This window comes from Nyctibius grandis, chromosome 3, assembly GCF_013368605.1.
Source record: "Nyctibius grandis isolate bNycGra1 chromosome 3, bNycGra1.pri, whole genome shotgun sequence".
Taxonomy (NCBI): domain Eukaryota; kingdom Metazoa; phylum Chordata; class Aves; order Nyctibiiformes; family Nyctibiidae; genus Nyctibius; species Nyctibius grandis.
The window spans coordinates 82,914,714-82,927,054 of record NC_090660.1 but is presented as its reverse complement, the minus strand read 5'-3'; the positions used below and the strand labels follow the sequence as shown (position 1 = coordinate 82,927,054).

The 12,341-nt window shown below is 35.5% G+C and overlaps 1 protein-coding gene across 1 annotated transcript in view; it reads right to left on the bottom strand.

Annotated features, from left to right (window-relative positions):
* The window catches only part of RALYL (RALY RNA binding protein like), a 471,140-nt gene that overhangs the window by 240,770 nt on the left and 218,029 nt on the right, over window positions 1-12,341 (bottom strand). Inside the window, exon 3 of the mRNA XM_068396465.1 lies at window positions 6,393-6,671. Coding sequence (XP_068252566.1) covers window positions 6,393-6,648 — 256 coding nt within the window. The 5' untranslated portion in view covers window positions 6,649-6,671. The remainder of the gene's footprint in view (window positions 1-6,392; window positions 6,672-12,341) is intronic.

Here is a 12,341-nt window from a genome sequence, read left to right as displayed (position 1 = left end):
AGTGGTTGTATCCAAGGTCCCCTACAGTGAGACTTGACATTAGTGTCTGCTGTTACATAGGCTGCGCCAAGACCACAAGGGCATGGGTAGGAATTAAGAAGGTGGAGACCTATGCAATAGATTTAGACACGGTCCCAGTTCCTGCAGGCAGAAGTAGGCTGAAACAGGATTACACTGGTTCCCCAATATAGGAACAGATTGAAACAGGATTAAAGAGTCAGTTCTAGTGGGCAAAATTTAACAACCTCTGAACTAAGCTGTGGAAAGTTAACTAATAGTTTTTCAGATGTTCTGTAATATTTTGTTCATTCCTGAGGGCCGGATGATGAGGACATTGACTAAGATCTGATCTACTGGGAAAGACTTTAATAAAGACAGCACAGGTGTAAATTGTTATCCTTAGTTTCCTGAGACATCGAAGGCATTACTTTCATCATGACTACATATACACAATTCTTGTGGGTTTTGTTGGTTTGTTTGCTTTTGTAAGAAGACCACTTGGTATTTAAATTTATTCTTTATCATTACTTTATGTTTTGTTCAACAAAAAATACTGGATCAAATAAACTTTCTTTAAACCTGACCCTGACTTTGACAGATATTTTGCAACAGTAATTGATCTCATTTGAGGAAGTATTCAGCAAATAGTTACATGAGTTCAGCTAATTTAAAAGTCATCGCCACAATAAGCCAACACCTACGGCATCTCACAGGTTTTATATGTTTGTGGATAGGTTTACAGATAAACGATTTCTGCTGATTCAAGTATTTGCTTATTTAAACATATTTTATGGTTTAAACTTACACGATAATGATAATTTCTTATACAGCATTTCACACATGTTTTTGCTTTTGCTTAAACACTATTCAGAAAAAAAGTGGATTATTACACTAGAAGAATACAAAATTATTTGAGGTACAATATTTAAGTGTTGAAAACCATAAAATATATAGTTATAATGACTTATCAGGACTTAAATACCTTGCTGTCTAAGGCTCACTTGAATAGATAATTACATGCATCTTACTGAATTACAGTTCTCAGATTATTTACTCATGTTGCAATGCTGATAAGTACAAAACATTAGAATATGCATCTGCAAAAGTTAGGACGGGCCAAAGAATTTTCTATGACATGTATTGACCTTTCTGGTCTAGTAATGTGAACATGCAATATCCAATCTCTTAAAAGTATAAGACTTGAAATATAGTTTGAATATATATTTAATTATTATATATATGTAATATTTGATATTGTAATGTCTAATTAAAATATATATTAAAATACTAAAACATTCCCACTTTTTCATTATATTGTTACAATCATCTCTGGGGTTTCTTTAAGGCAGCCATTGTCCTTGGATAGAATATTTTGACCCACATTAAAACTCCAGTCTTTACAGACTTGGCAGTAGCAAAATAAGAAACATTCCCAGTTGCTCATCCACCATACACTTTAAAACAAAATAGCATTGCTTTCCTGTTAGCCTGCACAGGTATATCTTGCTATTATGGTAGCTGGAGGTAGGTGGGTAAGAGTAACATGCTTCAATAAGTCATGAGCTATGCTCATACAACTGAATGTCTTCTAAGATTGTTGTACTTCCATGCTACTGATTGAAGGCTGATAGCGAAGTTAAATCTGAACAATCTCTAACTCAGTTTAGAATTTCCTTTCTTTGTGTACCATTGGTTTAAAGAAAACTTAGACATCAAGGAAATTTGTATACATGTGTCATTTTTCAAGCCAAAGTGCATTTTTTCACAAATGACTGAAGTAGCATAAGTATTTATTATTTTTAAATGCAAACATTCATGACATAATTAATGTTGTCTGGTTTTCAGATTGAGGTAAAGAATTGATTCACTCCGGAAAGTCCTAGTTCTGCAAATATGTAGTTAAGTCTATCAGTGTTGGTAGACATTACAAATATAAAATATAAAATAGAGAAGATCTGTTTTGAGTAGAGGCAAGGGAAACAAAAGGAAAAACAGCCCTATTGTCACATCAATCCCATTTACAACAAAGGTATATGTTGAGTCTCTCTAAAGGCTCTCTTTATTACCTGCTCTTCCCCTTGGATGTTTTCTACTGGGTAGTCATCATTTAGACAGCCCCTGCAGGGCTTCTGTGCTTCTCAAAAGGATGTGCAATAGAATATGTCACCCAAAATAATTATCTGCAACCACCACCTTACCGTAGGCTACATGTCAGTATGGACTCACTTGGTACTCAGAGACTGCATATAATTTAGACCTGAAGGCAGATGTACATGAATAATACTTACAGGAACAAAACAGGATGGAAGCTACAGTGGAACTAATTTATTAGCTGAAAAGGACATCAACTAAAGAACTATGGTGTCTTTCATACCCTTGGTACTGTAATCTTTTCCTTTTTCTCAGCATCCAAGAATGAAATTCCATGGTGTCTTAAAGAAAGCAGCTGAAGAGACCAAAAGCACTAGCCTTGCAGCGTTTGACTTGCTTTCTCAAAGTGCCTGTGAGGTGGCTTGGCTCTTATTCTGGTGCAAATCAAAAACATATTCTGAGGTTAAAGGAATTATACTGGTTTAAAAATGTGTGTGAAAGAGGAAAAAATAGGTATATAATTATAAAATATAAGGCTATGAATTATAAACTAAGCTAATCAAAGGGACATTATGTTGTAGAGGTTGCTGTGATAGCTATACCAGCATTTTAGATAAAAGCTGTTACATATATTTGCCAAATGCTTAATGTAAACAGGAATATATAATATAAAGTTATGGAATGTTAAATGCTTTTTATATGGTATTTGGCTTCTCAGAATTCATGTGGGCTGGAATGGACAAAAAAGTTAAATAGCATTGCTGTGACCCTTGTGAAGAACTACAAAGTCAGGAGAAAACTCAAGTGAAGAACTGTATTCTCCATCATGTACCCAAAAGTTTAATTCTAGCTGCAGCTCACTCCTCAGCCCACAGCTGCAATGAGAGACTTGCACCATTTCCTTTGGAGCAAGCAGGTTTCTGGTCCTCCTCTCACCACAGAGGGGTGAAAATCACCCTTGGTAAAGCTCATGGACAGACTCAGTATTTCCTCAGAATAATTCTTCTTCACTCCATCTCTTTGCCCTATGTGGCAAGCAGGTGAATATGGGCAAATGTTCTTTAACTTGTAGATGTGTTTAAAAGGATGAAAAACTTTTGAGGTGATACAGCAGAGGGGATTATGTGGGCGTGTTCCCACAACTGGGAACATAACTTGCACTTTAGTCCTAGACCAACTTTAACATTTTATTGGTCCAGAATGAAGTAATTCACAAAATAATCGTTGTGAAGCAGACTCCTCTGCCTAATATTGACCTGTCCCTGCCCTGTTGTAGGCCAGGAAAACATGCTATTCCGAGGAAGATATAATATCACTTCAAAAAACTACACTGAACTTCGCAATAATACCAATAAATTTCTTAAGTATGTTTTTTTGTGTTTCTTTACAATCTCTTCCCCACAGCTTTTCAGAGCATGTTGCATTTCATGGAACAGAAAACTTGGAAATAACTACACGGCCTATGAAATCCACTTCTCTGAAGTTACAATATCCATGGCATAGCCATTACACATCACTGGCTATCAAACACTTATAGGAGCTTGACAGTTGATCAAGGAGAGCAGCAGGCCAATTACAATGACCCACGGGAAGCTGGCAAGACTGAGGGCACTACCAATGCTTTAGATTTATACTTCTGAGGAATTTGTTAAACAAAATGCCTTGTGAAGTACCTATGGAGCCTAACACTTGGGACCGCACCTCAGAAGAAACATTTGGACAGGACTCTAATGCACACCATTAATGCTATTCCATTGCCTACAACTGGATGGGAATTGCAGCAGTATCTTCAGTGATTTGTGCAGCACTGCATACAGTTATAGTAATTTATAGGTTCAGTTTTTAATTTCAATTACATACATGTGAACAGTTTCTGACTCACAGGTAAAGCTGATGTAGAGGTTATAATAATTTTGAATGGCAGGACTCCATAGAAGACCGGAGCTAACATACATAGTCAGTTTGCCAAAGTCATGAAAGAACTAATGTAGATTAATAATGCAGTCTAAATTAATTTATTCCTTCTTTTGTGAGGTACTGAATACTAGAGTGTATAGTAGTATCAGACATATACTATGGGATAATCTTTTTCAAATATTCTTTTGTTCAAACAGCTTTCCAAAACTGACTACCATCCAGCCCTCATTATATTACTAATATGTTCTAATGCCTTTTAAAAGAAAATCCAGCTAAGCTAATCAAGTTTATTTGTACATCTGTAAAAGGCTTTTCTTGTCCTGTTTCCATGCCTTGACTGTTGATATAAAATCATGTGTTCTGTTTATTTCAGAATGCAAGGCTCTCAGGACAGAGAACAAAGTCTTTTTTCATCGAGTAGTTTCACAGTAACGACTCTACCTTTTACTTCCTTCCATTCAAATGCACAATTTCACAGAAGTTATTCTTCTGGGTCATAATGCCAAGCAAATTTTATCTATCAGCTCCTCATTATTTTGAGGCAACTCTTAATGTCTACTGCTAATGAAAAGAATTCATAGAAACAGTTTGTCTAACGAGGAGTACCACTTTTACAAAGTTGTTTTCTTTGTCAGACAATAACAATGACAACTGTATTTCATATACAGAAAGAGTAAATGTGGTTTGGAACAGATAAAAGAAAATTTCACCTTGCTTATTCTTTATACTCCTTGATACATCAGGAATTGAGGCATGAAACATGCCATCACAAGACTACAGAAAAATCAAAGTATTTTAAGATTATACTGTTGAAATTTAGTATTGAATAAACTTTCTGTTATTATTAAAATATTTGAACAACTCAAGCAATTATTGGTCCCTTAATTTCTTTTACAATAACTTCATTTACCTTCTGTACAAAGCACAGAAGTACTCTGAATAGAGCAAGAACATTTCCTTGTACAAAGCACTTGGCATATTATAGATGCCACAAGAAATACTAAGAGAGACTAGCAACAGTAGTCATAGTAATAACAGATCTATTGCCTTAGGAAAACACAGTTTAAAAAATCTGGTCAGACCAGTGTGCAAGGAGCTGTAAATAATGCACTGATGGCATTACATGGCCTATTGCTTGGAGACCACTGCTCCAGGAAACATCTTCTAATAATGCCATCTTACAGACTGACTTTGCTGCCTTGCTTTATCATTTGAGTTCTTTTATTTCACTGATATATATAAGTTGTCCTAAAAAGTTGTAAAGTAATCTCCCGTAAAATGTAATTGGATTTCTTTAATCTGTTTTTCTTTTGAACACAAAATACAGGGGTTATAAAACTTAAAATTACTCTTGAGCAACTGTGACAAAACAACAACCCATCTAACACAAACACCTCAATTTTTGCAAATAATTGGAAAAACAGATTTCCACAGTATGAGAAATTGAAAATGAATAAGCCATATCCATTCTTTATGACTTGTTACAGCCAAAGCACTAGCTACACTTCACCTTTTCCTGACATAGCCATTACACACATGGGTTTGGATCTGAGCGACATGGTTCAGAGGTCTAGTGAAAGATCTCTGGCTCCTACCAAACATCTTGCTATACTGTCCATCATTACTATATATATGACAGATGGGGTTAGCACTGCAGTCCAGATGATTTTATCATTGACAGTCTCCATATCAAAATGTAAATAGCTTTCAGAGGTAACACTTGCAATAAGGAACAGTCAGACCATACATAAGCATTCGTGACAAAGCACTAGAAAACAAAAATGTTACACTTTTTTTTTTTTTTTTAAATTTAGAGTTCAGGTGAACAGTGTCCACAACATCGTATGGGAATAACTTCAACCTAAGTTGTTCATAATAAACTACTCTAAATGAATAACAGCATTGCAATCTGATGTGGTATAATTCTAAGAACTAACAAAATTCATTCTTTTGATTCTGTATAAAATCTGACACACCACACTGGGCTGGATATTATTTTAAACTCATTAAATGCAAGATAATGACACCTATTAGATGAGTCTTGTTATATTACATTAACATTGCTAACTGGAATCTAAGAGAAAATACTTATATTTTCCTCACATAAGTAATCATGTTCACTGCAATGGGATTACACAGATAAGTATAAAGCTGTCAGAAGTGATATGTTTAATAAATCAGCAGTTTATAGCAATAAACATTTTGTAATATTTAGGTAACATCTAATACTTTGAAAATTCTGCCAGATCCAACATCCTAGAAATACGCTTAGAACGAACAATGGCAAAACAAACTTACTAGTCACCAAGGCATTAGCAGCAGATAATATTTCAAATAGAAAGGAAAGAGAAAACAATATTTCAATTATATGAACAAACCCTTACCTAGTGGCTGCCCTGCGATGATCCTGGCATTCTCTCCCGCCACTGCAGCCCTCGCGTGCCTCTCGCTCATGTACTGTACAAATGCATAACCTTTGTGCACTGAGCAGCCAACTATTTTCCCATACTTTGAAAAGATCGCTTCGATGTCACCTTTTTTGACAATGGCTGTGTTCAGATTACCGATGAAGACTCTGGAGTTGATGGACTTTGGGTCATTCTTATTGGTGACATTGCTGGTCTGTGTTTTGCCGGTCATGGTGGGATGACTTGGTTTTAACCCTTAAATAAAGAACAAATAGAATGATGTTTCAAAGCATACAGTTACGTCTGACTTTGGATGATTTTTCCAGCAATAATTCACTTTTCATTTTTCACTTAGGATTAATCCAGACTCAGAAGAGTTATACTTTCTAAAAATGATTATCAGTAAAACCAAGGTAGCACATTTTAAAATACTGTTGATAAGTCAAATAAAAACTTCTTGTTTTTATAGATATAAAATATACCAATACATCTTTTAATGCAATGCTGTGACAATGGAGCTTTACTGTAATCACATATGGATTTCTGATTAGAAATTCAGTATTGACTTTTTAAGTACCTAGCCATTTAGAAATGGCAAAGCAAGAGAATGAATCATTACTATGCCAAAAGAAATGAACATTCAAGGCCATGTAGAGAACAAACTCTAACAATGAAAAACAACTCTGCTTTTGTTCGGCAAGTGTCAGCCAGAGCACATTTCTCAGCTGTTAAGTATCATTGACCGTTGTGAAGAGTGCAGGGCAGGTAACATACAGTTCTTTATTGCAATCAATATGTTTCTAACAGAGCAATTTTCCCTATTCATTTAGTACAAAAAAAAAGAAAAGAGAAAAGACAAGGGAAGCACAAGTGGCTTATATTCCTAGAATTAAAAAGTATAAAACCAATCTTCCTTAATTATAGGAACACAGATTTACTTGCTGTTGTGCTCTTTCCTCTGAGGCCACAAGTATAAATACATCCTGGCATATCTCAAATGGAAATATCCACGTTATTCCTGGGAAAGATTTGGCAAAAGAAAAAAAGACACTTTTTCTGTTCATCTAGCCTCCCACTTCTGAAGTGCACCTGATTTTGTTAATACGTATGCAAATTCCACCCGCCAGCAGGTCCCTCCCTTTACATCAATTTGCTTAGATGGAAGTGAAATGAAAGAAATTGTCCCATGAGGCTGCTGGGTTTCTTTTCACTATGTTAGACAACAGAAATGTCAAAAATATGTATACCTCTAAACAGTGAGAACTTATTTTTGTAAGAAGGAGGTCATTTAGACAGCAGTCAAATAGAGGCCATCTCTTACAGCTAAGAATTATGTTACTATTTTTTAACCTGTTCATACTTTTGATCATATCACAGTAACAGCTCAGGCAGGAAGAGAATCCAGTTAAATACTGCTCACAGTTAAAGCTCAGTTCATTGCTCAAGATGAAAAGGCATAATGACCAATATTCTGGACACCTAAAGCTTGACACTAACTAGCAGAAGTTTCATATTTTAAATCAATAGCTACCATATATTAAGCTAGTCTAACGAAAAAAGAAACCATTGTTACTGAACTCCACACAGTTCCTGGTGAACAAAAAGGCCACAGCCATCAGCACTTTGACCGTCTCCATCACACAGGATCCAAACCCCACCCTTCAGGTAAAAGTGCATAGTGGAGATGTGTGGGCAGTCCTCCTGAGTCCTAGCAAATGATCTGCTTTATTAAAAGAACACAAGCAGCGGAGCTATCAGTCAAATAGCTTTCACTTGTTTAACAACTTACTATGACAGCTTCATATTCCAACATTTAGAGAAAACACTGTAGAAAACAAGAAAAAATATGTTTTCTTGTAAGTTTGTTAATTTTAAATACATTCTGGGAACACAAGGTACTGTATACATGCACAAATTTCATCATGGAAAACCAGCAAAACTGCCTTGACCAAAAGCCTCTGAGCTTTATCATATTACAGACTCAATACTGTGTATTTCTAGATTGCTGTGCAGATCATGCATGTTGAAGTCATGTCTATATATAGTTAACCTGAATATTGTCAACAGTCATAATAATATGCTTGGTACCACAACAGTTTGAAGACAAACCACCTACAAAGCATAAATATAATGCACATTGAGCTCCATGTTGGCATAAAGTTGACTGCTGATATTATCTGAGAACTAGCAATTTTAAACCAATCTTAGATATACCTGCATTTACACAGGAGTCAAAGTGACAATAGCATAGCCATGTTAGCTTAAAGAGCTCTAATGACCCAAACTGAAGAGGTAACATGGCAGAGTAGCTAGGCATAAAGATAAAAGTTAATGCAGTCAAGTACCTGGTGAACAGGGAACCACTGGTATCCCCTGTGGTGCTAAGATGCACAACACTTCAGTGCGCAAATACCACTTCTGTTGGGAAAACAACACCGACAGTATTGTGTTCATCTTTGTGAAGATCCAGCAAAGCAGCTGTGTCTGTCCTTATACAATTCTTAACATCTTGTTAATGTTGTCTGTGTATGTTTATCAGCTGTGTAGCTGAACTGTTTTTACTAAATTTACAGAGGCAGTGTCTCACAAGCAAGACCACTGGTCTAGAAAGTAGTAGACTTGGCTGGTAGACCTGTCTCTTCCACTAGCCTGCTGTATGACTCTCAGTAAGACACTTTTTTGTGCCTCTGTTTCCACTTTTTAGACTTCAGACTTGCATTTTTTTTTGACTAAGAGCTGTCTCTGAATGTATTTTCATATAGCTTCTAACACAATGTTGTGACCTCAGCTGGTACATTAGGGCACCATGGACACACTAACGGTAAGAATGACAAGGGGACAAAATCTACAGAAAATCTTCTGCCAGACAAGACTTGCATGAAAATTATACACAACAAAGCTCTTTAATTATTGCCATCACAACTGTTTTCAAAACACCAGAGTACTACACTCCACTTCTCCTATTGTTTAGCTAACATGGGATTTAGTGAACTATTCCTTTTTTTTTATTTCATAAAAAATCTCATTTTATTTTTCCTAGTTTTGCTATGCACTAATTTAAATAGATTTTGAATAGGACATTGAATGTTTCTCTCTTGTAGTTGTTCTTTGCAATGCAAATTTATGATACTTTTATAACACAAAGAAAAGTAGTTGTCAGGTGGGTTCTCATATTCAAATGAGCACTCAGGAAAACATGCTGCAGAAATTCAAAGGGTGAGAATAATATTAACATGTGAATAATTGAGATTTGATAGCTTTACTGGTCGAGGTACAATACTATTGTGAATATTTAATAAAAATCAATGGTACATGGGATCTTCAGTACAATGAGAAAGAACTTGTAAGTTTTACACCTCACAATTTGCATCTGTGAATACTGAATTATACCTATTTTTAAGCTATCAGTAAAATCACAAACATTGTAACTCATACAACCACAGAAATAAATGAAATAGTGAAAGAAATACATCTAAAATCATCTCGTTTCCTTGCAGCCTTTAATAAAGTACCTTGCTAATTTCCTATTATTGCACTGACCCTTTCTGTTAATAAACATCCTCTATATGCCAAACATATCTTTTAAGAAATGCTTTATGAATAATATCTAGCTGTCAATACACATCATTATATTTATTTATTCAATACATTTCATTATATACAGCATTGTTTATACTGTAGTTGATTTAACTATTCTACCCAGAACTAACTATTTTAAGTCTTGGTATACTTGAACATAAAAGTTATAAATTAGACCAATTTCATTACCGCATAGATCTCTGGTTCGAAAACAAAGTTTGCAAACCTGTTTTAAACATTAAAATTCCTAACGTTAAACAAGAATGAAAATGTCAATGAGCAAAATGAGATTCCTATTGTTCAGCACGCACATGGGATAAGTCTAAACAAGTCAATTTGAAGTGCTGAAGAGGGGGGAAGATTTTAAGCCCTGGCTTCCTTCACTTTTTCAGCATTTTCTGACGAAGTTCAGTTAAGCATCAGCATGACAAATCATTGCTTTGTGGCTGTCAACTCATCTTCAGTCCATAAGATGAACGCTTGAGCCCACATCTCCCATTTCATAGGAGATGTTCCTCCTAGGGCTCTGTGGCTAACACCAGAATAGTGAAGACAACAATCCCTTTTAAGTTGGGCTGTGTCCCAGTGCAGGGAAGAGCACAGGACCTGAAGCAAAGGGAAAATTAGTAAGTTGTCTAATTGCATATCCCGGTAACTCCCAGGCACTTCTTTGGGGGATGGGGGCAAGAAGGGACCACGATAATCTTATTGGACCTCTGCTCCCAATGCTGCTTATGCATTTTACCAATGACTCCTCACAGCAAAATGCAAAATTTGATTTTGAAGAGACAGCTTTTCGGTCAAACTGCAAAACCATTTGGGACATAGAGAGACTTGAGGACCTAAGCTGTTTAAAGGGATTTTGAGAGTGATTGACTTCAGCATCTTCCTAGTCATACAACTGTTTCTCATCTTAAAAGATCGATTGGAACTCATCAGCCGTGTTAAATTTTTACTGAATACTGAAAATATGTCTCTGAAATTATCCTTATGCATTTTCCTATGCTGAATAGACCAATGAGGCCAAACTGTAACAATTCTGTTAAAATTAAAATCTCAGATAAATCTATTTAAAAGATGTTAGGAAAGATTTACATTGATGATTAGTTTTGGTTTTTTTTTAGTAAGATCTATACTTGGTTTCATTTTTAAAAAAATTCCTTCAACAAGTTTAGTAATGCTTTCAGGAGCTTCTGCATATTTATGTGCTTTCATCTTGGAGCTGTTTTCTTTCCTTTTGTAAATAAAACATTTGTTTCTTTTAAGCAGATAGAAAAAGTCTGTATGAAGGGGGAGTACAGGAAAGCTGGAGAGGGACTTTTTGCAAAAGCATGTAGTGATAGAACGAGCGGTAATGGTTTTAAACTGAAATAGGGTAGATTTAGGTTAGATATTGGGAAGAAATTTTTTACTGTGAGGGTAGTGAGTCACTGGAACAGGTTGCCCAGAGAAGTTGTGGATGTCTTTTCCCTGGAAGTGTTCAAGGCCAGATTGGATGGGGCTTTGAGCAACCTGTTCCAGTGGAAAGGTGTCCCTGACCGTGGCAGGAGGGTTGGAACTAAATGATCCCTTCCAACCCAAACCATTCTATGTTTCTATGATTCTATGATTTGAATGAACTAAATATTACTTGCAGTGACTTTAGGAAGAATTAAGGTCTACTGAAGAAAAACTGAAACGAGAAAACTGAAAATCTTCAAAGAAAACTGAAAGACTTTCTGAAAATAAAAATCAACTGTGCTAGTAATATATACAGAGATTTAACCACACTTCTATGTATTTATTATTTTTACAAAGAAAACCTTAGGAAAAATGAAGCATGCTTTCATTTCCCCAAAAACCACAAATTCCATTTGAGTTCATGTCTAGAGCTGAGCCAGGAAATAATCAACACTATGTATTAGTTCTATGTGATAACAAAAGACTAATTCTGTGGAGAAAGATTTTTAAATATGAAAGTTCCCATCATTGACAGCTTATTCTAAGCACGATTAAATGCAAAAACTTAATTTTTACTATTTACAATACTAAAGTTTGCACAGTAAGATGCATAGTACACATTTTATAATTACAAATACTTCCAAGAAAGACAGAGAAAGACCTACACAGACATGTGGTTAGACAGTGAAGTCTGTCTCCACAATGACATCGACAGTAAAAAGTACAGCCTGTAAAAAATAATTGCTAGGATGTTTGGGGGTCGAGCTGAAAATGGTCATTCTGGTAAATATCAAACATTGTGGTATTGTTCCTTAGATGGACAAAATGCAGCACTATAAACTAATAATGGAAACTTTTCGTCTTGGGATGTGCTGCTTTTATGTGCTGCAAGTCAGGCTCTTGGAG